The 27,739-nt window shown below is 41.7% G+C and overlaps 1 protein-coding gene across 2 annotated transcripts in view; it reads right to left on the bottom strand.

Moving 5' to 3' along the window:
* Window positions 1-27,739, bottom strand: part of COPG2 (COPI coat complex subunit gamma 2) — a 117,817-nt gene that overhangs the window by 68,315 nt on the left and 21,763 nt on the right. The window contains exons 1-5 of one of the 2 annotated variants that reach the window (XM_045052760.1): window positions 26,928-27,002; window positions 20,896-20,971; window positions 19,476-19,568; window positions 18,223-18,309; window positions 17,025-17,182 (exon numbers count right to left, since the gene is read on the bottom strand). In XM_045052760.1, coding sequence (XP_044908695.1) covers window positions 17,025-17,182; window positions 18,223-18,309; window positions 19,476-19,568; window positions 20,896-20,971; window positions 26,928-26,980 — 467 coding nt within the window. In that variant the 5' untranslated portion in view covers window positions 26,981-27,002. Of the gene's footprint in view, window positions 1-17,024; window positions 17,183-18,222; window positions 18,310-19,475; window positions 19,569-20,895; window positions 20,972-26,927; window positions 27,003-27,739 lie in introns of those variants that run through there. The other variant, XM_023250572.2, reaches the window with a different exon arrangement.

Consider the following 27,739-nt stretch of genomic DNA (forward strand, 5'->3'; position numbering starts at 1 on the left):
CAGACCAAATGGATCTGACATACACAGAACATTCTACCCAATGGCAGCAGGATACACATTCTTCCCAAGAGCACAAAGAACATTCTCCAGGACTGATCACCTGTTAGGTCACAAAACAAGTCTTCACAAGGTTAAGAAGATTAAAATCATACCAAGTATCTTTTCTCATCACAGTGAAATAAAACGAGAAATCGGGACACCTGGGTGGCTCAGTCGGTTAAGCGCCCGTCTCTTGATCTCAGCTCAGGTCAGGATCTCACTGTTTATGAGATTGAGCCTTGAGCTGGGCTTTGCGCTGACAGCACGGAGCCTGCCTGGGATAATCTCTTGTACATGCTCTCTCGCTCTCTCTTTCTCTCTCCCCTCTTTGCCCACCCTTTCCCACCCTTCGTGCGAGGGTGCACATGCACACGCTCTCTCAAAATAAATTAAATAAACTTAAAAAAAAGAGACTAGAAATCAATAACAAAAGGAAAACTGGCACATTCACAAATACATAGAAAGTAAACCACACACTCTTGAACAACCAATGGCTCAAAGAGGAAATCAAAATGAAAATTAGAAAATAAGAGACAACAAATATGTGCAAGAAAGCAGAACTGAGTGGGAAGTGTTATAGTGAAAAATTGTAAGTTTTTAAAATGCCATCTATGCCAGGATACATACAAAATCAAAAAGAACTGTCATGGTAATTCTGAGAATTAACAAGTGAGGGGTAAGGGTCATTTCATCCCAAACTGATCTGCTGGCCAACCCCCAAAAGAAGTTGAGTTCCTCTATGACAACTGGACTCAGTCAAGTGTGTAAGGCAATCAGTCCTGGTCAAGCACAAAGCTTAGACTGGAGCTCCTTCCCATGATGCCAAGGGAAGAAGGACTGGTACTTCCCCAACCCTGAAAAAGAAGATTCCTGCTACTAACGTGCCACATCACACAGCTGCAAGATTTGCAGCCCAGACCATGATGCCCCGGAAGGGCTGCTTCCCCGAAAAAATGGCACTGTCACAACAGGTTCTGTCTGGTGATCTCTTACAATTTCTCGTACCATTGTTCATGGTGGTCTCTTACAATTTTTTCCCCGCTGTGGCATCAGATGTAATGTCTATCATATTATATTACTTCCCCATCCCTCCCCTGCTCACAACAGTGAGTAGGTGGTGTTTCTGTGCTTAATGCGGTTTAAAACCCACAAAGCCCAAGGGTCATGATCCCTCTCTCAGGGTGTGAAAACTGCCCTGAGAGACCTCTGCACACCGAACCAGAATGAACGAACAATGGGGGACCCGGTGCATCAGATATTGCGTCAGTCTCTATGGGTTTCCCCTCATGAATGGTATTCCAGTAGGCTATATGTGAGTTTTTCTTGGACATTTGTGCTTACTTGCGTAAAAACTGTTACAGCAAGGTGGGCATCAAGTCAGGTTTCTACTGTGGTTTCTGGAAGTCAATCAAAGGGTCAGAGGTCAAAGACACATTTTGGCATTTTGGCAGTACCGGGATGGCTGGTCTCACTAACTACCTGTGAGAAATAGCCCTGAAGTCCTAATGAGTGAAAAATCTGGGGAACAGCACGGCCCAGGTGACAACTCGGCGGTTGTTATTAAGGCCCTTGGTGGAAGCATCCCAGGAAGAGGCAAACTTGACTGAGGGCCAGGCTAAACAATCCCTGATAAAACTACACAGAAAAATAAGGATGCAAAACAAGAGCCGGGAGACACTCCTGCGGAATAAGGGAGGATCTGGTCTACCGTCTATCGACGTTATGATGAAGCTGTGATAATAAAGAATGTGTTGCTGGGGTGGAAACAGAAGTATAGAGCAGTGGAGCCCAGGACCCCAGAAACAGAACAGTGTGTACAAGGATACCTGATTTATGACAAAGCTGACATTGTATAGCAGTGGATACGAACAGGTATTTCAACAAATGGTACCAGGACTACTCAGTAGCCATGGCTGGGGAGTTAAATTGCTACCTCATACCATATCCAAAAAACAATTCCAAGTAGTTTATAGACCTAAAACATGAAAGCTAAAAGTATAATGCAGGGTGCCTGGGTGGCTCAGTCGGTTAAGCGTCCAGCTTGGTTTTGGCTCAGGTCATGATCCCGTGGTTCCTGAGTTTGAGCCCGCATTGAGATCTGCACTGACAATTCGGAGCTGGCTTGGGATTCTTTCTCCCTCTCGAGCTCATACTTACGCTCAGGCTCGCTCTCTCTCTCTTGCTCTCTCGCTCTCTCTCCAATAAATAAATAGACCTTTAAAAAAGTTTATCTTAAGTTTATCTTTATCGTAAGAGATAATGCTTATAAAAAATATCATGGAAAATATATTTGAGACCTTGGGGTAGAAGATGTCTTCAGCAAGACACCAAAAACAGTATTCCAAAAGTCAAAGATTGATCAGTGTGACTACATTAAAGAAGTTCTGTTCATTAAGACACCAGGAGAGAGAGAACAGACAAACCTGAGTGGGAAAAGCTATCTGCAGCATACACAACCAAAAAAGAACTCCTGGAAACCAGTACGAATAAGGCAGATAACCCAATAAAAAACTGGGTATTTCAATAGAAAGGATATTCAAATGGTTAATAAACATAAAAAACGTTTCCCAAACTCACCAGTAATTAGGGAATTACAAATTAAAACCACTATGACTTGACGAGGATGCCAAGGCAATGCAATGGAAAAAGAATCTTTCACCAAGCAGTGCTTAGACAACTGCAAACTCCTATTTCAACCAGATACCCACATGCAAAAGAATGAAACTGGACCCCTACCTCACACTATATACGAAGATACCTCAAAATGTATCAAAGACCTAAATGTAAAAGATAAAATTATAAAACTCTTAGAAGACTGCACAGGTATAAATCTTCATGACCCTGGATTGGACAATGGTTTCCTTTAGTACAATACCGGAAGCACAAACAACCAAAAAAAAAAAAAAAACTAGACAAATTGGGCTTCATCAAAATTTAAAACTTCAGTACTTCAAAGGACACAACCAGGAAACTAAAAAGCCCGCAGAATGGGAGGAAATCTTTGCAAATTATGTATCTAATAAAGACCTAGTATCCAAAATGTATTTGGTTAATGATTACAACTCAATAAAAGACAACCCAATTTTTAAAATGAGCAAAGGATATGACTGAACCTTTCTTCAAAGAAGACATACAAATGCCCAATAAGCACATGAAAAGACACTCAACACTATTAGTCATTAATGAAATGCAGCTTTTGTTACTGTCAAGCCAAGAACTTATTTGTACAATTTTTTTTCAATAAAATTTTTTCAATGGAAAAAAAAATAACCACAATGAAATACACGTCATCACACCTACTATGAGATATATAACAACAAAGACAATAATGAGTATCGGTGGGGATGCGGAGACATTGGAACCTTCGCGCATGGTGGGCAAGAATGTAAAATGATGCACCCATTTTGGAAAAGAGTTTGGCAGTTCCCCTGAGAAAGTTAAACACAGAGTTACGTTATGACACAGCAACTCCATTCCTAGGTATATGCCCAAGAGAATGGAAAAACATATTCACATAAAAAATTACGCATGACTGTTCATAGTAGCATTATACATAAAAGCTGGAAAGTGGAAACAACCCAAATGTCCACCAACAAATAAATGGGTAAATAAAAATATGGGATAGCCTCTCAATGGAATATCATTCAGCCATAAAAATCAAGTACTGATACTTGTATATATAGATGAACCTTGAAAATGTTACTGTAAGTGAGAGAAACCAGAGACAAAAGACCACATATTGCATGATCCCATTTATATTAAGTGTCCAGAACAGGCAAATCCAGAGGGACAGGAAGCAGATTGCTTTCCAGGGGCTGAGAGGAGGGGAGAATAGGGAGTGACTGATAGTGGGTTGGGGGTTTCTTTTTCAAGTGATGAAAATGTTCTAGTTTCAGTGGTGGCGGGTAGATAACTTTGTGAATATACTAAAGACCACTGAATCAGGAGCACCTGGGTGGCTCAGTCCGTTAAGCATCCGACTCTTGATTTCGGCTCAAGTCACGACCTCCTGATTTGTGAGTTCGAGCCCCATGTCGGCCTCCGTGCTGGCAGTGTGGAGACTGCTTGGGATTCTCTTTGTCTGCCCCTCCCCTACACATGCTTGCTCTCTCTCTCTCTCTCTCTCAAAATAAATAAACTGAAAAAGAAAAAAAAAAGACCACTGAATTATACACTTTTAAAAAAGTGAATTTTACGGTATCTGAGTTATAGCTCAATAAAGAAGATCTAATACACCCCTCTGATTAATTTAAAATTTGACATCAAGTCTTGGCCTCAGGAAATCTCACCTGCCTGGCTGGAATGTAAATTGGTACAATCACTTTGAAAAACAGTCCAACAATGATCTACCAATTCCATCCCTAGAGACATACCCTACAGAAATAAATGCTTACATATAAAGAGAGAAAGCTATGGTAATGAGGCGGTGTGGTGTAGGTACAGGAGTGCTGTTTGCTGCCATGTCATTAGTAAGGGCTCCAAACCGAAAACAACCCAAATGCCCACTAACAGAAGAATGAATATAAATAAGCCTGGAAGGATTCAGTCAAGGAAATATACAATTAAAATGAACCAGCCCTCCAGTAGAAACAAGGGTAAATCTTAGACAGAAATACTGAGTGGAAAAAAAAAAAGATAGAAACTATAGCATGATTCTATTGACGTAATGTTCAAAACCAAACCTTACTGTTTATGAATGCATACGCGGGGTAAAAATCTAAAGAAAGAGCCAAGCAATTACTACCGTAAATATCAGAATAGTGATTTCTACCGGGGGTGGGTATGATCAAGAAGGATGTATATCACATTTCTGGGATACCAGAAACATGCAACTACCTAACACATAGGGCCAGTTACCTGGGTGTTCTACATAATTGGATACAATGTACAGAATACGACTATGAGTCTTACGCAATTCTCTAGATGTAGGTTTCTCAATTTAAAAAATTTTAAATTCTCTCTTGAATATAGGGTTCTAAATATGAGGTCAGTTTTGTTATCAGTGATCTACAGATCAACTACAGTCTTACCTTTTTAGAGTATGATTTGTTAGTTTCTGAGAGAGAAGTGTTTACAGTCTCCCGAACTTAATTTCTTGTATTTCTTTAAGATGGTGCTGCACATATTTTGAAGCAATGTTATTAAGTACAGTTAATACTTAGTACTTAACTGTACTTGAGCAGTGCAGGGATGAGGGGCACTGAACCACTAAGCAGTCGAAAATTCAGGCGGAACTTTGGACTCCCCCCAAAACTTAACTACTAATAGCCTACTATTAACTGGAAGCCATAGCAACAAGCCATAGTCAATTAGCACATATTTTACAGATTAGATGCATTGTATATTGTATGCTTACAATAAAGCTAGAGAAAAGAAAACGTTAAGAAAAGCAGAAGGAAGGAGCGCCTGAGTGGCTCAGTCAGCTAAGTGTCGGACATTGATTTCAGTTCAGGTCATGATCTCTGGATTCGGTTCTTGAGTTCGAGCCTCCTGTTGGGCTCTGCACTAACACTGCGGAGCCTACTTGGGATTCTCTCTCTCTCTCTCTCTCTCTCTCTCTCTCTCTCTCTCTCTCTCTTTCTCGCTCCCTCCCTCCCTTCCTCTCCCTCTCTCTCTGACCTTCCCCTGCTTGCTCTCTCTCAAAATAAATTAATACACTTAAAAAAAATCAGAAGAAAAATACAGTTATGTACTGTACTGTATTTATCGGGAAAAAAAAATCCATGTATAACTGGACGACACAGTTCAAACCCGTGTTCAAGGGTCCACTGTACATACAAGTTCATTCCTGTTACATCATTTTTTATATCATTTCTTTTGTCACAATACAAAATCCCACTTTGTCCTTTTTAATGCTCTAAATCCTGATTCCTATTCTGGCTTGTATCACTATTGCTAAGCAGCAATTAGTGTTCGTATATATCAAGCATGTATTTTTTGATAGATTGTAAGTGTTTCCTTGTCCTTCTGTTTAGGCGTGTCTTTTGTGAAAGGCTATATAATAGATCTCTTATTTTGTTTACCTGACCGGCCACTCTTTAAATAAGTAATCCTTTAATAATGTCAGCAAGCCTCCTTACATTTATTACACTGAAGATACTTTTGTTTGATAGGCAGTCTCTATAACGGTCCCCCCAAATCTCTGCTTTTGAAAATATCCACATCCCTGGGCAGTCCCCTCCCGCATTATACCAGACTTGGTCTCTGTAACCAAGGGAACACACCAGAGGTGAGGCCATGTCCCTTTCGAGATGAGGTTATAACACCCTGCAGCTCCCATCCGAACCTCTCCTCCAGTTCACTTACTTTGGGAACTGCCACTGCCATGCTGTGGGGACGTTCGCGCAGCCTACACACAGGCTGACAAAGTGAGAAACTGAAGCATCTGGCCAACAGCCAAGGAGAAACTGAGGCTTGTCAACAACTACATGAGCGAAACTGGAAGCGGATCTTCCAGACCCAGGGGGGTGCAGCTTTGGCTGAGGGCCTGACTGGGGCTTCACGAGGACCCCTGGACCGAACCAGAAGCTAAGCCACTTGCAGATCCCTGACCACAGATACTACGAGATGATGTCTGTCATAAGCTGCTGAGTTTGGCACTAATTTGTCACATAGCAAGAGACAACTAATACATGTACACTGAATTCTGCCCAACTTATTTGGTTTTCTTCTATTTATATACTCCATTGTTTTCCACTAAACTTCAAATTTTCTTCACTCCATTTTTATTTCAAAACTTCTATTTTTTTAACATTTTTATTTTGAGAGCGTGCGCGCCTGCGCACACGCGTGCAAGTGGGAGAGGGGCAGAGAGGGAGAGGGAGAGAGAGAATCCCAAGCTGGCTCCATGCTGTCAAGGCGGAGCCCGATGTGGATCTCAATCTCATGAACTGTAAGAACATGACCTGAGCTAAAATCAAGAGTCAGACGCTTAACCGACGGGGCCCCCGAGGTGCCCCTATGTCAACATTTTTAAAGCTTTGCATTCCATTTACATTCTTAGTTACGAATCCGTATGTTTTTCTGACAAAGTTTAACATTAGTAATTAACATCTTGGGGTGTCTGACTGGCTCAGTCAGGAGAGTATTCAACTCTTGGTCTTGGGGTCGTGAGTTCAAGCCCCACGTTGTGGGGTAGAGATGATTTAAATAAATAAATATTTATAAGTAATAATCGACAACATATTCCTCCCAAACCAGACCAAAACAAACAAACTTAGCAGGCTTTGACTACCATGTAGAACTGCCTTCAACGCCATTATTTATCATATTGTTGTCTTCTGGAATCTTTGAGATTGTTATTAAACTTTACAAAGTTAAAATATCATCTATTTATGATTACTACTGCTTATCCTAACTCCATGTCCATCTTACTCATTCAATCCCACTATTGCCTTCTGAGTATGTATTTGTTCATGCTGGAGTAAATCTTTGAATAATTCTTACAAAGTGATTGACAAACTATTTATGGTAAATCCTTCTGTTTAAAAATACCTTTCTTTCGCCTTTGCTGTTGGATGATAGTTTGGCTGAGTATAGAATTCTAGTTTGACAGTTCTCTTCCCACAGCACTACGAAGACACCGTTGCTGCCTTGCGTGCAATGCTACAAAGAAACCTAAAGTAAAACTATAGGTTAAATACCTTTGTTTTCATAGAACTTTTAGAATTTTTCTCTTTATCCTTGTTTAAAAAAAAAAATGCAGCATTAGAATGTGCTTGCTTACTTACCTTTACACTTCATTCTACTTAGCATTTCGTGCTGTGTGTGTGCACCCACATGCATTTACTCTAAAGATCATATCTTTCTACAGGTCTGAGAAATGATCAGCCATTTAAAAGGGTTAACTTTGTATTTGATTATAACAAAATCATAGAAAAGTCCACAAAATATTTGTCTCCCCCCCCCCCTCAAATTCATATTCAAGCCCTAACCCACGGTGTGTGACTCTATTTGGAGATGGGCCCTCTAAGGAAGTAATTAAGGTTAAATGAGGTCATAAAGGTGGAGTCCTGATCTGAAAGGATTAGTGTCTTTAAAGGAGAAATAACACAGCACTTGCTCTGGCCCCCCAATCTGTGCATGCGCAAGTGAGTGTGTGTGCGCGCGCGCGTGTGTGTGTGTGTGTATACAAATGCACCAAAAGATCACATGAGCACACTGTGAGATGGTAGCCCTCTCCAACCCCAGGGAAAGCTCTCACCATACACCAACCCTCTTGGCACTCTAATCTTGGATTTCCTAGACTCCAGAACTGTGAGCAAAGAAGTTTCTGTTGTTTAAGCCCCCTCGTCTGTGGTATTTTGTCACAGCGGTTGTAGCATACCAATATAGCAGCCGACCTTGAAGAGGCCCCCGGTGATTCTTGGTTTCTGGTATTCATTCCCTTTTCTAGTCCCGAGCCACACTGAACAGAGCTGACCTTTTTTATCCAACGGAATACTGCAGAAATGTTGGGGTGTGGCCTCAAAGACTAGGTGTCTATGAATATTTTGTTCATAAAAATAGTTGTGCCTTGCACTTTGTGCTCTCTTGCATCCCTCGCTGTGGGGGAAGCCAGCCACAATGTTATAAGGACACTGACCAGCCCCACGGAGAGGTCTACGTGGCAAGGGACTCGGGCGTCCTGCCAACAGCCTGCACCAAGGCACCAGTCACGAGACTGAGCGACCCTGTTGGCAGATGCTCCAGCTTCCCTCATGCCTTCTGATGACCACAACTTTGGCCAACATCTGGACCGCAGCCTCACGAAAGACCTCAAGGAGGCACCAGCTGAGGACACTCCCAAATCTCCGGCCCACAAAAATCGTGTGGGAAAATAAGTATTTGTCCTTGTAATCCGGTTAAGTTTTTCAGTAATGTGTTATACAATGGCAGATAACTAAATCCAAGGGGAATTATTACAAACCTAGAGTGATAAAGAAAATGAGTATTTCAAGCACGTCAGAAGCCCCCTGCATGCCACCTTCCAGGCACTAGCGTGCATTCTGCCCTACAGATAAATATGAACTTTTAATGCTATAGGTTAGTTGTGTCTATCAAGTCTGAAATTAACACAAAGAGAACCATACAGATTGTATCTGTTTGTGTGGGACTTCAATTTATCCACACTGTGGTTGCATTTAGCAGTAATTTGTTCATTTCCACTGTTGTATACTATTAAGTGTATGACTATAACACAATTTAGCTTTTGATTCTAACTTTGTCCGACATCTGGACTGCTTCTACTTGGACTGAGTAACAGTACTAAAGGTATCCTTGGTATGTCATTTGACCCACGAATGTATGCATTTCTGTTTGATATTTAAACGAAGACAACTGAGATTCTGATTGGGGGTTCGTTGAATCTGCAGAACAGAATAAGATGTGATATTTTTATAGTACTGAATATTCCACTCTAAGAACAGGATATATCCCTCCATTTATTCAAGTCATATTTCAATAACAAATTATGATTTTCTGTGTAGAGATGTATACAATTTGTAGATTTATTCATAAGGATCTGATTTCAATATAAATGATTTTACTGTATTGATTGGTTACTGGAATATAGAAATTAAACTGATTTTGGATACTAACCTATCCAGTAACCTTGATAAATTTACATATCAATCCTGATAGCTAATAGATACTTCACATTTTCTTTCTTTTTTTTTTTTTTTTAATGTTTGTTTATTTTTGAGAGAGAGAGAGACAGGGAGAGACAGAGTGCGAGCAAGAGAGGGGCAGAGAGAGAGAGGGAGACACAGAATATGATGCAGGAGGCTCTGAGCTTTCAGCACAGAGCCCAGTGTGGGCCTTGAACCCACGAGCTGTGAGATCATGACCTGAGCTGAAGTTGGACGCTTAACCGACGGAGCCACTCAGGCGCCCCTAGATTTTACATTTTCTATATACAAAATCATGCTGTCCGCAAAGGCAATTTTATGTCCTCTTTCAAATCCTTATTTTTTTTTCTTACTGCACCAAGTATGACTTCCAGTAAAATGTTGCTAAAAAATAGAATTATCAGGCATTCTTTGTTTCATTTACAATCTCAAGGAGGAAAACCTTTAATAGTCCACCAATAAGTACAAAGTTTACTGGAGATTTTTTGGTACCTTATCAGAATAATGATGTTCCCTTCTATTCTTTGCTTTGAAAAGAGATTTTTTAATCACAAATTGCCACTGATTTTTATCAAGTGCTTTTGTTGCATCCATTATGATACTGAGACTATTCTCCTTTATTCTTTGAATGAGGAATGTTATGTTGATTTTTGACTGTCAACGGAACCTTGCGCTGCTAGAATAAACGCATGCTGGGAAATTTGTTCATTATTTCTTCGTATATCTCTATCTCTCTCTTTCACCCCAGTCTCTCACATCTTCCTGGGGAATTCCAATTACATCCCAGGTGGCACACCAGTTGATAGTATCCCACAGTTCTCTGTAGCTGTTTATTCTTCTTTAACCTGTTTTCTGTGTTCCCTCAAATTAGCTGCTTTCTATTCCTCTCCCTTCAAATTCACCAACTCTTTCACTGTTTTGTTAGCCACCTCTAGCCTGGCGCTAAGTCTATCCAGCAATTACCCATTTCTGTTACCATCTGTGTGGCAGGCAGAATGGCCCCGGAGACGTTCGTGCCTTCCTGCCCGGAACATGTGAATATGTTACCTTACGTGACACAGACCAACCGCTGACTGAAGGTGGGTAAGCAAATAGGGACCTACCAATCTCTGACCGCAAAGAAATGAATTGAGCCAACGACCGAAATGAGATTCGAAGTGAATTCTTCCCCAAAGCCTCCAGTAAGCAACAGCATCCTGCTAACATTCTGACTCTTAACCCATGAGACTTATGTCTAACCTACAGAACCACGAGATCATACACGCACGTTGTAACAGCCATTACATTCGTGGTCATTTGCCATGGCAGCAATAAAAAACCAATTCAGACTTTGGTACCTGACGGTCAGGTGCTACTGTAACAAAAACCTTAAACTGGGAAACTGTCTTTGGAAGCAAGCAGTCGGTAAAGGCTGCTAGAATTTCAGGGAGCATGATGAAGAAAGCCTAAATTGCCTTAAGCAGACTGCTAATAGAAATGGGGTCTTTAAGAACACCGCCAGCGAGGGTTCACAGACCACTTACAGAAATCTGGTCTTGAAGTCCATCCCAAAACAGAAGAACACACATTCTTTTCAAGTGTACGTGGAACATGCTCCATAAGAGATCACATATTAGACCATAAAACAAGTGTCAACAAATTCAAAAAGACTGAAATCTTTCCGTGCGTCTTTTCTGACCACAATGCTATGTAACTAGAAGTCAGGCACAAGAAAAAATCTGGAAGGAGCACAGATACATGGGGGTTAAATAACATGCTACTAAGCAATGAAAGGGCCAACAAAAAACAAACAAACAAACAAAAAAAAAACAAAGAGGAAATAAAGTACATGGAGACAAATGAAAATGAAAACAGAACAGTCCAAAATCTTTGCGATGCAACAAAAGAAGTTCTAAGAGGGAAGTTTGTAGCAATACAGGCCTAACTGAAGAAGCAAGAAAAATCTCAAATAAACAACCTAATCTTACACCTAAAGGAGCTAGAAAAAGAAAAAAAAATCCAAAACCAGTAGAAGGAGGGAAATAAGATTAGAGCAGAAATAGATCATATAGAAACTAAAAAATAGAACAGATCAATGAAACCAGGAGCTGGCTGTTTGAAAAGATCAATAAAATTGATAAACCCTTACCCAGACTCTTAAAAAAAAAAAAAAAAGACTCAAATTTAAAAATCAGAAATGAAAGAGGTGTCATAACCAAAACCACAGAAAAATAAGATTTTAACAGAATGTTATGAAAAATATATGCCAACAAATTGGACACTCTAAAAGAAATGAATAAATTTCTACAAACATAACCTTCTAAAACTGAATCTAAAACTAACTGGGTGGCTTAGTTGGTTTTAAGTGCCTGACTTAGGCTCAGGTCATCATCTCACGGATCGTGAGTTCGAGTCCCATGTCCGGCTCTGTGTTGACAGCTCAGAGCCTGAAGCCTGCTTCAGATTGTGTGTCTCCCTCTCTCTCTAACCCTTCCACACTCATGCTCGTTCTCTCTCTCTCTCTCTCTCTCTCTAAGAAATAAACATTAAAAAAAATTTTAATAAAAATAAAAATAAAACTGAATCAGGAAGAAATAGAAAATTTAAACTGATTACTAGCAATTAGGGGCACCTGGATGGCTCAGTCAGCTGAGTGTCCAGTTTTGGCTCAGGTCACGATCTCATGGTTTGTGGGTTTGAGCCCCACGTTGGGCTCTGTACTGACAGCTCAGAGCCTGGAGCCTGCTTCAGATTCTGTGTCTCCCTTTCTCTCTGCCCCTCTCCTGCTCACACTCTGTCTCTCAAAAATAAATACATACATACATACATACATACATACATACATACATAAATAAATAAATAAATAAATAAATAAAATAAAAATATTATAAAATTTTTTTTGAAAAAGAAAGAAAACCCTAAAGACTCCACCAAAAAACTACTAGAACTGATATTTCAGCAAGGCCACAGGATACAAAAAAAAAAAAAAATCAATGTACGGAAATCTGTTTCATTTCTATACACTAATAATGAAGAAACAGAAAGGAATTAAGAAAGCAATCCCTTTTACAATTGAACCAAGAATAAATAAAATGCCTAGGCATAAACGTAACCAAGGAGGTAAAAGACCTGTACTCTGACAACTATAAAATACTGATGAAAGAAATTGAAGATGACAGAAATGGAAAGATATTCCATGCTCATATATTGGAAGAACAAATATTGTTCTATGCAAAGCAATCTACAGATTTAATGCAATCCCCTATCAAAATACCAACAGCGTTTTTCACCGAACTAGAATAATCCTAAAATTTGCATGGGACCACAAAAGACCCTGAATAGACAAAGCAATCTTGAAAAAGAACAACAAATCTGGAGGTATCACAATTCCAGATTTCAAGTTATACTACAAAGCTGTAGCAATCTAAACAGTATGGCAGTGGCACAAAATTAGACACACAGATCAGCGGAACAGGATTAAAAGCCCAAAAAGAAACCCATGAATATAAGGTCAACTAATCTTTGACAAAAGAGGCAAGAATATGCAATGGGAAAAAGACGGTCTCTTCAACAAATGGTATTGGGAAAACTGGACAGCGACATGCAGAAAAATGAAACTGGACCACTTTCTTTCACCATACACAAAAATAAACTCAAAATGGATTAAAGACCTAAAGGGGAGACTTGAGAGCATAAAAAACCCAGAAGAGAGCACAGGGAGTAATTATCTGCCACCAGCCACAGCAACACTTTTCCCTTCCCTCCCAAGGCAAGGGAAACAAAAGCAAAAATAAACTATTGGGACTGTATCAAAATAAAAGGCTTCTGCACAGCAAAGGAAACAATCAACAAAGCTAAAAGACAACCTACTAAATGGGAGAAAATATTTACAAATGATCTATCTGATATAAGGGTTAGGATCCAAAGTATATAAAGAACTTATATGGGAATGCAAGCTGGTGCAGCCACTCTGGAAAACAGTATGGAGGCTCCCCCCCAAATTAAAAATAGTACGACCCAGCAATTGCACTACTAGGTATTTATCCAAGGGATACAGGTGTGCTGTTTCCAAGGGACACATGCACCCCGATGTTTATAGCAGCATTATCAACAATAGCCAAAGTATGGAAAGAGCTCAAATGTCCATCGATGGATGAACGGATACAGAAGATGTGGTGTGTGTGTGTGTGTGTGTGTGTGTGTGTGTGTGTGTGTGTGCATACACACACACACACACACACACACACACACACACACATACATATACATATAATGGAGTATTACTCGGCAATCAAAAAGAAAGAAATCTTGCCATTTGCAAATATGTGGATGGAACTGGAGGGGATTATGCTAATTGAAGTCAGTCAGAGAAAGACAAATATCATATGACTTCACCCATGAGGACTTTAAGAGACAAAACAGATGCACATAAGGGAAGGGAAGCAATAATAATGTAAAAACAGGGAGGGGGACAAAACATAAGAGACTCTTAAAAATGGAGAACAAACAGAGGGTTACTGGAGGTGTTGTGGGAGGGGGGATGGGCTAAATGGGGAAGGGGCATTAAGGAATCTACTCCTGAAATCATTGTAGCACTATATGCTAATTTGGATGTAAATTAAAAAAATAAAATTTAAAAACATGATAAAGAACTTCTAAAACTCAACACCCAACAAAACCCAGAAAATCCAATTAAAAATGGGCAGAAAACATGAACAGAGACATTTCTCCAAAGACAACATACAGATGGCCAAGAGATACATGAAAAGATGCTCAACATCACTCATGACTAGGGAAATGCAAATCAGAATACGAGATATCGCCTCACAGCTGTCAGAATGGCTAAAATAAGTAACAAGAAACACAGGTGTTGGTGAGGATACGGAGAAAAAGGAACCTTCATGCACTGTTGGTGGGAATGCAAACTGGTGCAGCCACTGTGGAAGACAATATGGAGGTTTCTCAAAAAGTTGAAAATAGAACTACCTTGTGATCCAATAATCACACTACTGGGTATTTACCCAAAGAATATAAAAAAACACTGATTCAAAAGGATATTTGCACCCCTATGTTTATTGCAGCATTATTTACAATGGCCAAACTATGGACGCAGCCCAAGTGTCTGACAAACAAATGGATAAAGATGTGGCACATATGTACAATGACATATCATTCAGCCGTAAGGAAGAATGAAATCTCGCCATTTGCAACAACATGGATGGGGCTCGAGAGTGTAATGCTAAGAAATAGGTCAAAGACAAAAATATTAGATGATGTCACTCAAATGTGTAATTAAGAAACAAAGTAAATAAAAGAAAAAGAGAGAGGGAGAGAGGCAAACCAGGAAAGAGACTCAACTCCAGGGAACAAACTGGTGGTTAGCAGAGAGGAAGTGGGTGGGGGGATGGGGAAAACAGGCAAAGGAGATTAAGGGTACGCTTACGATGAGCACCGAGTCACGTATAGAATTCCTGAATGACTATACCTACGCCTGAAACTAATAGAACACACTGTATGCTAACTAGACTGGAGTTAAAAAGAAATCTAGTCTTGGAGAATCCTGTGAGAGCGCAGAAGGGGGCACAAGGTGTCGTAAGCTGGAGTAAGGTGGATCCTTGTCACAGGTTAGTGGAGAGATGAGCGGAACTGTGTCCTACAAGTTATGTGGAAAGCAGAACTTGCAGACGATGAACTCGGCTCTTCGTGTGAGGCAATTTCCAAGGAGAGCGTTGAAGGTGTGACCTGGTTTCATCTTGTTGCTCACAGTAAAATGTGAGACGAGAAGTTCCACGAGCGGACAACAGCCTCTGCCCGTGCCTGTGAGTTCCAGCCTGCCCAATGCATCGTGGACTTGCGTAGCAGACCCCCAAACCGCAAATGCCAATTCCTTGTAGTAAATCTCTTTATATATTTACCTGCCTTGGGCTCTCCTTCTCTGGTTCAATTCTGACTGATACAGGACTCTATAAAAAAAAAGGAACTAAAAAGAAATTCTAGAGCTTTAGTTTTCATTCCCTCTGCTCATTCATAACTATCTCCCATTGAAGTCTTTAGAGCATCTTTTAGAAGTCTGTTAAAGTTTTTGTCTGCTAACTCCCATGTCTGGTTCCTATCGGAATCAGTGTCTATTGACTGCCTTTTCTCTTAACCGTTGGTCACATTTCCAAATTCTTTGCACTTCTGTCTTTTTTTTTTTTTTTTTTTTTACTGTGTATAAACATTGTGAATGACAGGATGCAAAGACTCGAGAATTTATGATGTTTCTCTAGCAGGCAGTTAACTTGGCTAGAATCACACTCCAGACTTTATCTCTTCCACCACGAGGTGCGCCTGAATTCTCCATTCGGTTCTTTCAGTTCGCAGCTACTTTTTGCCAGGCTTTCTAGAGTCTTCCCCTGTACCGTAGGGGAAGTTCAGGATTTTTGCAGAGTTTGAAATCGATGTGGGGGCTTCCCCCAGTCGTGGCTTCCTCCTTTCCAGGGTGTTCACCCTCGGTTTTCATCACTCTTCCAATCTCAAACTATATTCTCACCCCTCTTGTCCAGCAAATACCGTGGCTTTCTGTGAGCCCACCTCCAGGAACTGTGGACCTCGGGAGACTGATCAGAAATATACAGACCTCATTTCGTACAGCTCTGTCTCTGAGGCATCAACTTCCCTCCAGTTTTTGCCTGTTTTTCACCACTCACCAGTGCTTTCAAATAGTGGTAGACTTCCCCATTGTTTGGGGGCGGCATACTTTTGTACTGAAGATCTAAGTGTTTGCAGTAGGGCTAATGTGACCAAGCTCTTCCACCATTACTAGAAGCAGGAAGCTCAACCGAATACTTTAACATTCCCTTTATCTTCTTTGTTGATATTTACGTTATAGCTCCTTTTTTTTTTTTTTTTTTGGTGGTTACTCAAGAGATTACAATATTCATCCTTCTGTTATCACAGACTACCATCAAATAATATAACGCCAGTTCATGAACAAGATGAGAGCCTTACAAATGGTGTATTTCTTTTTCTCCGCCATGCCCTTTCAATAAATAAGTCATTAAACGCAGTACTTCAAGATTCTTTCACAAAAATAAAGGAACAAATAAGACTCTTAATGTCACCCCGGCTTTCACATTTAATCACTGCATAGCCTATGATCTGTATTTTTTGTTCCCTATCAGCATCTTATAGTATTACTGGCAATCATAATCTATTACATACATATACCAAAGCACCCATTAAGGTAAAAAACCAAAAATGTTGCATGACTTGGAATCCCACAAATTTTCTTAATTTGGAAAACACTAAATCTCTGTAAAAATCAGCGCAGCCCAAAAAAATCCCCCAAGGAAATACACCTGGACGTATGTTAGCCAGCAAACAAAAAATCACTTAGGTTTAGGTGGAGACACTTACCCCTCTTCATTTTCTTTTAGTAAGCGACTGGCAATTCGGATAAGCATGCAGTAAGCAAACTGTGATTTGAGGCCGGATTTAGTAAACTTATTCAACATCTTAGAAACAGCAAGGCGATCGTTCTTTTTAAGGTGATACAGGACTCCCAGCGCATGGTACTAAAGAACAAGAAAAAGGATGTAACATCCAGAAAGCGGAGGAGGAACAGGACAAACTTCCAGGCAAACAAAATCACATGGAACTAGATTTTTAGTAAAAAGATACCTAAGTCAAATGTGTACAAATAGAAACAACTTTTTCGTACGGACTCAAACGCAGGCAAGACCGAAAGGAGAAGAGTGTCGCCCCCAGAAACTGTAGATTCAGATTGGACAGGTGGCATTAAACAGGTGACATACAATCCGAAGATGGTTCTAGCAGGTTCATCACTCCCCTTAGCACATACATCCTTAGCACAAAGGCGCTCAGGTCCGAGGCTTTACCAGTGGCACAGCTCTCTGTTAGTGGCTTTAAGTCATCTGTGGCCACGTTAGTAGTTAAAGGATTAATCTCCTAAAGCAGGCTCACGGAGCATAATTATCGTGGTACTTCGTGTAAAAACACAACGATCAGAGCTAAGAGAGCGAGACGGTTTCTGGAGGGAAAAATTACTCCTCTATTTCCTCATAACTACACCTACAGAAGTTGTAAACATTAAAAGGGGGCGAATAAGTATCCTCTCCAATACAAATGGGGTACTTCGCAGAACATTGCCATTTCGCTCTTGTTCTCTTTTAATTAGGAATTAACGAATATCCAAAGGAGATCTTCCCAACAAAATGGTTACGTTTCACAAAATAAAATTACTCTTGACTGTTGGCGTAACGTCTACTATAACCAAGTTCTGAAAAGCTTAGACTTGAACGTCCTTCTTCACAAATTATTTTTCACGTAAGGGGCTGAAATGCAGAGTGAAGGACCTCTGGAATGAGCATCTCAAACTGCTGCTGAATTTAAGAATCTTTCCTGAACGTTCCTACAGCTTCTATTAAACGCTAGCAGGGTCTATGACAGTAATTCTAATTAATGGGATACCTACCAATAGGCTGCTTAATATTACACTTCCGCTAACACTCATCTAGGGAGCCAATAAATTGTCCCTAAAGTGAAGGGTTAAAGAAAGCTGATCTCAAGACCTAACGGGACTCGATCACAGTACCTGGACCATAATGTTATCACTGGAAGCAGCTTCTTGGGCTTCATTGACCCAGCGTTTAACCACGTCATAGCTTATCTTCATCATGTGCTAGACACAGAACAAAGTGAGAATAGACAGTGCATGGTCACTAGAGGTTTACAGACATGAACTGGTTTTCTTAGAAAAATCACTAACAGACATTTCCAAATCAAAGAGACAACTCTGTAGCTTTTAGAAGTCTGCTTCAAGTCTCTACTTAGACGCAACTAATAGACCAGAAACTCTCTCCGAGATGAGAAGGGGTTTGTGGGCTAAGATGAGAGGGGAGGGACAGGAAAGGAAGGGCTAGTTAATAGGATGGTGCTTGAATAATGTGTACATTCTAGGTTTTACTTCCGGGAAACTCACCTGGAAGGAAAAACAAAAACAGAAACAAAAACACACAGTACTGATAGATCCCTTGCTATAAAACTTGACCACCTACACTCCAGACCCAGAAACTCTTGTGATTCAGATGATCTAATGCATTCACACACTAATAACCAATTTTAACCAAATGCAAGGTGACCTCAGGCTGTCATACGTTTTGTTTTGATAAAAAGAGAAAGAAAAAGTATCCCTGAAACAAAGACCACTTTCCAGGAAGAAATTTCCAAGTGGGGCAGGGGGCTTTGGATGGAAGGATACCACACACACAGGGCACTAAGGAAAGCAGACGATACAAGAGGCAAGAGGTCAAGTTCAGGTCACAAAGGAAGATCCAAAACAAAACAAAACAGGGGCGCCTGGGTGGCGCAGTCAGTTAAGCGTCCAACTTCAGCCAGGTCACGATCTCGCGGTCCGTGAGTTCGAGCCCCGCGTCAGGCTCTGGGCTGATGGCTCAGAGCCTGGAGCCTGTTTCCGATTCTGTGTCTCCCTCTCTCTCTCTCTGCCCCTCCCCCGTTCATGCTCTGTCTCTCTCTGTCCCAAAAATAAATAAACGTTGAAAAAAAAATTTTTTTTAAAAACAAAACAAAACAAAAACGACCTTCAGTGTCTTCCCGGTCTGCCACCTCACCCCCCACCCTTTCTGATTACCAAAACCTTTCAAACATGGACATGTCACCTTTTTAACTGCCTATATTGTAATGCTGCTCTGATAAAACACTCTTGGATAAAGTAATAGAGACGCAAATGTGTTTTTTGAATGTTTCACGGTTCACGGGTGAGAGAATCACAGTGATATTTTGTTTAGCACCCGCTAGAGCCAGGCAGCTGGCCACTCGTTCACTTACTAAGGAAGACACCAGTGCCGAACTGGAGACGCTGGAGACTTTGTCCACAATGGCCTGCTTCATGTATCTTTCAATGGCCTGCAACATTGTTCCCTGAGAACATTCATAAAGAAACAGTTGTTGAAGCACACATCTTCACCCAAAACTACGCTCCGGAATAGTTTACAAAAACCAGTCATATATTTGTTTCCGTGCCAATATTTAGACTGCGTTAAAGGGACTGCCATCTACTAGAGTAACTCTATCGCAGAGGGCAGGAGCTAGACAACCAAGTTGAATCTTCAAAGAGAAAGACCTGAAGGAAGCAAATTAACTGTTCAACAATGAAATCAACGGTCTCAGCGTGGAGAGTCCCAGTCTGAGGAAAAGTGTAAGCCCAGGCTCCACTTCTCAGGGATGTTACAAAGGAAATTCCTAGAAGGGGATGGAGCTGCTTTTGAAATCCTGAAGGTATCTCTGCATGAAGGGGATGTATTTTATACGGATCCCATAAAGCCCTACACGTCAAATGTGATCCCTGATAAGTTTAGATACCTAAGAAATTACATGTTTAATATGCTACTACAGAGTGTCCTCAGTACGAAGTCCTCTGCAAATAAAGTCCTTTTTAAGGGGAAGAAAGCTTAGCGCTGTGAAGGTAGCCGCAGATGAAGATACGTAAACAGATGGAGATCAATGTTCAAAGACAGCCTATGGCTGGCGTGGGCAGTGTCCAGTCTCAGGCTGACCGATTTAATACTAAAACAAAGGCAGCCACAGCAAAACACATCACACCATTTCCATTACTCCTTCTAGGATCCAGATTTACCATTTGCTCCTACGCAACCTTTAAAACTTGAAAAGACTGTAAACATACACATAAAATATACCCAACCATGAATAGAGCTGAAATATTATTCAATATGTTGGCAATGGCCAGTCTGCCCTTCATTTTATAACCTTTCCTACTCACGAGTTCCCAGAAAGGGACAGCCTAATTTCATCCCTCCAGATGTGAGGGACCGAGTCAAGGTGAAACACCGGACTCAGACCTATTGTGGTTATAAGCCACTGGCTGGCTGATGGTTAACTAGGTTCTCTCTACTGAATATATGAATGAGGAGGCCTGAGCCTCGTAAGTGATGGATCACAATAGTAAATATCGGAGAAATCTTGCTGTTGAGTTCCTTAAAGCTGCCCTATTTCTTGCTCTGTCATCTGTTGTAAGCTTTACCTCAAATTCTGAGAGATCCAGATCCTATAATAAAGTTGTTTTAAAAAAAAAAAAAAAGCCTGGAGGTACAAAAGCCTTTCTGGTGGTCCTGTTTCTCTAATACTGAAGAATCACAGAGTCAAGACTAGGGAATCCTATTAAATTTACAGCCACCTGTAGCTATACACAGTGTCCCCTTTGATGCCTCGGTAAACAAAGAGAACTTACATCAGTAATTCTGCAGAGAGCCCTGATGGCTGGGCCTCGGTACACATCTTCTTTTCCGGTCATGTCCTTAGTCAGACTAAGAAAAATCAAATGAGTTACCATGAAATCAATTGATATCTCTTCTGTGGAGTCCACCCCTAGCTAATTCCCATTGTCCCCATAATTATCTTAATGCAGCTATGAATTCAGCAAATATTTATTGAGTGTCTTCTTTGGATAAATATTAAAACGATTGGATAGAACGCTGTTCTAAATCTTAAGAATATAGCAGGGTGCAAAACAAAGTCTTTGCCTTCATGGAGCTAATATACTAATGTGAAGAGATAATATATTACATAAATGAAATATGATTTTAGATACTGGTAACTGGCATAAAAAATGAAGAGAATGGAATAGCGAGCCACCAGCTGAAATCCCCCAAATCCTAAAAACCCATCAGACTAGACAACTCCTTAAAAGAACCTGACTGAAATGATTAACTCATGAAGTCGTGCTCCCTCTCACAGGCACAGTTTTCCCAAAATGACAGCTGTCTATGGCTTCAGACCTCTCTATGGAGTTTCCAAAATGAGCAGACGAGTGTGGACAGAGCTACTAAAGTCCACATCCGTACTTCAAAGAGGTTTTTAGCCTTTATACATCATTCACCCTATCTTCCTGTCCCTGTCCTCTGTTTAATCTGTCCCCAAAATGACCATCCATCCCCTCCCCGCTCATCTCCCCCTTACGTAATCCAAAATGGCCTCCAACTCCAACTCACTCCACCAGGATGCCATGACGAGAAATCAGTGGAGAACTGATAGTCCTTCAATTTCTTTATTTTTTATTTGTAAGAGTATTTTCATAAACTTTCAAAACATTCAGAGAAATATAAAATACAAAGTCTAAGCTGGGCCTCACCGACCCTAGACAGTCTCTGTGAACAGTTGCTTATGTTTTCTTAAGGAACTTCTAAAAATATATATATACGACCATAGAGACATTAAAATGCATGCAAATGAATCTCCACTCTTCTGACACCTCCCTTTTTCCCTTAATATATTTTAAGAATCTCTCCATATTGGCAGACTTTGAAAAATTTTAGGTGTCTGTATATTTTTAAAAACCCAAAATATATCTAAAATATCATTTTAATGGTAACACAGATTTCCACTGTTGGGATGTAAATAATTTATCCATTAGTCTTTTTCACAGATATTTGTGCCACGCACAATACATTTAAAACAATGGGCATGGCTGTGTTCCAATAAAACTTTATTTACAAAATGAGGCAATAGTTTTTGCCATGGGCCAGAGTTTGCCAACCGCGGCTCCGTGTCTTAGTTTGGGCTACCCCGACAAAGGCTTACAGACAGGTAGTTTGTTTGGGAATGTGTTCGAGGGAAGGGAAGACAGAGAGGTGAACAAAGAAGGAGGGTACTTAATACAAAGGAATTTTCTCTAGTGGGTCACTGCCACAGGCAACTGGTTATTTGATGAGCCATCTTCTGAGGAGGCTTATGAAATACATGTTGGAACCACATTTCCAAGGGATGAAAAGGAAACATTTATCCACTAGCTCTCAGCCACTGGCTGACAGTTAACCCCAGAGCGTTCTTTCCCCATTTGGTTAACATGCACATGTTACCTCCCACATGTGAGTTCCAAGTCAGGGCCCAAACCAGAGCACCAGGGAAACTGGGGGGCAAGCAACAGAACACACAGCGCGTGCTTCGGCAAGGCACTGTTCACGCAAGTGAGCTGGCCCCTGTACAGAACAGCTGACCACAAGCACAGCTAGGATCAGAGAGAAGGCCTGAGGCAACAGCATCCGGAACAGTCTATCCTTCACGTCCGTCAAATTTGAACATGTCCTCCATTAAATCTAACCTGTCACTGAGCCTTCCAGATGGTAACCATCCACTATTTCTACAAGAGATTGGAAAATGAATGGCACATGGTACAATCCTTACCGCTACCACTCATTCCGCAGCCGTGATTGATATCCACCACATCCTTCCCATAATCACCCAATTCTATATTCCCCTCACGCTTAGCCAGCACTTGATCTCATCTTGGTCAGGTGTCTGATAGGTGACTCAAACCTTTATCTCCAAGGATCTGAGCTCTTTGTTGGAGATTTACCATGGCTGGACCATTGGCTGTTCCCCATCCTCTACTGACCATTGTCTCAGGCATGAACACATCAAAATATACGTAAGTAAATAGTACCTTGAATTCTAGATACGGTCCTTGCTTCCACCTTTGTAGAGCAAGAAGCCTAGCTCCTGACAGGGATCAAGGTCAACTACCTCTCGGAGGACACAGCTCCTTTCTTTACCTGCTGGTCCATCAGCATCAAGAATCCAAAGCGACCCAACAGTAGTCATCATTTTAAATGTGCCAACTGGCTCACTTCTCTGCCCCAGGACTTCTCAGACACTGGAGTGGGTGGTGCCTGTGGTTGCCAACTTGTCATTCAGACGTGTGGATACAGAAGTGTGGGGTATCTCTGTGCTGAAGGCAATCCTCAAACAGCAGGAACCAGGAGTCAATGGGTTAAATGCCTCCCCCTGTTCATCACTGAGAACACTGTCTCTTGAGAACCAGCGCCTTTGACTCACATTCAGGGTGGGGATGGGAAGCATAACTTCTACAGGCAGGTCACTGGGAGCAAGGGTGACAGGTGCCAGTCCTAGTTTCACCTCTCGATTCCTGGACCCACCTATTGTATTTATTGGTGACAGTATCATACACTGACCATCAATTTAATGCACATACTTCATCCCAGAGGAGAATCCTCCAACTTCACAGGGTCCCATCGCCAAACTACTACCTCAACTGAGCCATCACTGCATTTAGGCTATCTGCTCCTGACAGAATATGGTGAAACTATCTCTTGGTCACGAGCCCACCGTCACACGGCTTTTGCCATAAAATGAGCGGCGAGGTCACGTAGGATACCATGAACCTAAGAAACTGTACCCCTCAGATCTACTGAAAACCCATGGATCATCTTCCATGATGAGAAACTTATGCAATCAGATTTATCACCCTTTTCTTTCACTGCCTCTGGAACTGTAGTCCTAACAAAGCTTTTCCCTACAACAAGGTTAAAGAGGAACACACCCCTGTTCCAGCACTTGTATGCTTCCATTTTGAAAATTTACAGTCTTTCTCCCTTTAGAGTTTATTCACGGATAGGATGTGACATATGGATCTGATTTTTTTCTTTTCCCAAGGGACTACTCCGTTGTCTCAGCATCACATATTAGAAAGTACCCCAGTGTTTATCCCAGTGACCCGAGATGCCACCCGTTGTCATATACTACATTTCTAGGTGTATTGGGGTCTAATTCTCTACATTTGTACCAAAAAAACCTCTGACGACGTAGATCAGCATGGCCATGGTGACACATTACAAAGTCATCACACAATTTTATTCCCCTGGTCTGTCCATCCATGTGCCAGGACCACACTGCTTTAAGGGTCCAGGCCTTAATGCTTCACTGACTGGGAGAGCTCCCAGTTCTTCTACAGTTCTTTCCTGGCTGTTCGTAAATATTTGTTTTTTGACGGAAACTTTAGTATCAATTTTTCTACGTTCATAATATATTGCCTGTGGGCTGCTTCACTGAGATTGCATTGAACTTACAAACTAATTTAGAGAGGACTGAAATCTTTATAATGTTGAACTGATCCATTCCAAAACAATGATAATTGGTCGAGTGTACCTGGAGCCTTTCGGGGCTTTAAATTATTCTTTCCTCTTGGAAGTCTTCTGCGTAAGTTTCTCTAAGGTGGCTATGCCATCCTACACCCCCCTACAACGCACCTGGCCTTGGAGCAGGCTCTTTGACTTTGGTGCTGTCGGGCTTTGTGGTTTGAACCTAGATTCTAATGGGTATGGAATGGTATCTCACTGGGGCTTTAATCTGCATTTCCCTGATAATAACCTCAAGAACATTCCACGTATTTATTGGCCACTCATAGTGAGGTGTCTGCCCTCAGGTGTTCTTAATCACCATGGTTTCCCAGCAAGGTCACATCGTTGTCTAGATGTGCTGAATGGCCGTCTCTAGTTTTCTATTCCTGCTGTAACAGACGGCCACAGTTGGTGGCCTAAAACAAAATTTTATCAACTTACGGTTCCATGGGTTAGAAGTCCAATGTGGGCCTCATTGGGCTAAACTGACCGTGTCAGTGGGGCTTACATCTACCTCACAGACAAGATTCATGCACCCCATCCCAAGTTCCCCCCAAATCTCATCGCTTTACAGCACCAACCTAGACTCCAGAAGCTCATCTACAGCCCACGGATTCAAAACCCCTGACCTTATCATCAAAATCCTCTCAATTAGGTATGGGGGAGACTGGGTAGCCTCTCTCCTGAGGCAAAATTCCTCTCCCTCCACCTGTGGGCCTGTGAAATTAGAAAACAAGTTCTCTGCTCCCGAAATACAATGGCGGGACCACCCCAGGATAATAGTCAGACATTCCTGTTCACAAAGAGAAAATGGAATGGGGAAAATAAATAAAAGAAAGTCACCGGTCCCAGGCAATTCTGAAACCCAGCCAAGCAAGCTGGAAAAGGTTTTGGGTGCTGGGCAGAATGCTCAGTCATTCTCCACTCCATGCTCTGGTCCTGCTCCCCTGCCCTCAGGGCCATCCTTTCGTTTTCATAAAGGGCAGCATGTGTTTAAAGCTGAGCAGTCTTCGGTCTTCTCGGCCTATATCCTGCCGTAGAATTTGGGACTCGGGCAACTTTCTCTCACGTTGTCCTCCCTCTGTCCCTTTCAGTCCACGCTGGCGGTGATGCTGGCTAAGATTCTCAAGGGCCCTGTGGGACTACCATATACGTACAGAGATCTCACTCCATTAGACCAGAGCCTCACCACAGATCTTGCCTAAACAACCCCATCTCTATTTCCGGCTTCTGCTTAGATGCAGAGGGAATCTATGAGTCACACCCTTGATCTCTTCAGAGTCTTTTGTGTGAGTGAAGACTGACCTTTTCATCCTCCTGGGGTGTTAGCAAAAGGCTGTAGAGTAACTCCTTTGACTTTTCCTTTAGAGCACACTTTCCTGCTGAATCTCTTGATGTTAGCGTCCTTTGCCATTGGGGCGGGCTGAGAATTTCCAAAAAACTCTTGTTTTTTTGTTTTTTGTTTTTTTGGTATAACGGACCTATAACCTATCAGTTTCAAGTGCACAACATAATGATTTGGTATTTGTAAGGAACGCCTGGTTCTTTCACGGGTGTCTCCTCGATTTATTTCTCTGCTCTCGCACGTGTTACCGTGAGTGGCAAAAAGAAACCAGGCCGCACCTCAACACTCTGGAAATCTCAGTTAAACAGCCAAGCTCACGAGTCCTGATTTCTGTATAACTTCAGGGCACAATCCTAAGCTCTCTGCCACCACAGGACAAGGGTTCCCTTCCCTCCAGGACCTAAACGCCCTCCTCATCTCCTTCTGAGCCCTCCGCAGCGGCGCCATTAACGTCCACATTCCCGCCAACGATCTCAGCATTCTCTACCGTGATCAGTGTTCTCTCTACTCCTCACTTCTTTCTGAGTCTACCACTCATTAACATCCAGGTTTCTACTAACGTTCTGTTCGAGGCGGTGTCAGCTTTTTCTGTCATGCGCCCCCAAATTCCTCCCGCATCTACTCATTGCCCAACTCCAAAGCCATTTCCAGAGTCTTAGGTACTTGTTACAGTAGCACCCCACTCCAAGGTACCAAAACCTCTAGTGGTTTTTTCCCCCCTACTTTGAGAGATAATTGGCATACGACATTGTAAAATTTTTAAGCGCACAGTGTGCTGATCCGATACCCGTACGTGCCACAAAACCTATTCCTTTTCTACTGCTGCTGTGACAAATGACCACAAACTTAGAGACAGAAGACAACATTCATTTCTTTCTCTTACGGTTCTGTAAGTGAGAAACCCACCACCGGTCTCACTGGTGTCGGCAGGGTTACATTCCTTTCTGAACTGTGGGGTGAATCCCACGTCCCTGCCCTTTCCAACTGCTAGAGGCCACTCACATTGCTTGGCTCCCGGCCCCCTTCTTCCATCTCCAAATCCAGAAACATTGCATCTGCGACCTGCTCCCCTCATCCCATCTCTTTCCTGACGCTTCCGCTTCCCTCCTCCACTTTTAAGGACCCTTATCCTTATAGGGCCCACCTGGATGATCCACACCATTCTCCCTACCTGCGGACGGGCAACTTCATTTCCCCTTTGCTGCGTAATGTGACATATTCGCAGGTCCTGGGAATGAGGCCAGGGATATCTTTGGAGGGCCATTATTCTGCCTACCACATCTACTAATCACTTGAAATGAGCCAGAAGCAAACCATAATTCATGGCAGCCTAACGGGAGTCAGAGGAAAGTGCTAACAGCTAAACAAACAAAAAAACCCTAATCTATTTTTAATTTTTCCAATATTTAGTGACTAGAGCAATCTAAGTGAAGATTTTCTGTTTGTTACTGGTGGCAGATATTGTTAGCTAACTAATCCAATGCCCGTTTCCAACCCCTTCTCCCCTGCCTGCCCCTAATACTCGGGCTTTAAAAGCTAAATAGTCACTTTCCTGGTCCCGACGAGATCGTCGTGGAACACAGCTGTGTCAAATGAAATCTAAAAATCGCCTTGGGAAAAGCTATTGCATACCTGATAAAAGAGGCAGATGGTGCTGGCCCTCCCTGGCCCCTTTCCCGGCACCCCTCCCACCTTGAATGGTGCATTGCCAGTCATTCAGGCACCTATATTGCAACAATGTGGGATTCAAGAAGCACCAGCCCTCGCGCTGAACTACTGAACCAACACTCTACGCCTAGTGACTACATCGGGCT

Source organism: Felis catus, chromosome A2 (genome assembly GCF_018350175.1).
Source record: "Felis catus isolate Fca126 chromosome A2, F.catus_Fca126_mat1.0, whole genome shotgun sequence".
NCBI lineage: Eukaryota > Metazoa > Chordata > Mammalia > Carnivora > Felidae > Felis > Felis catus.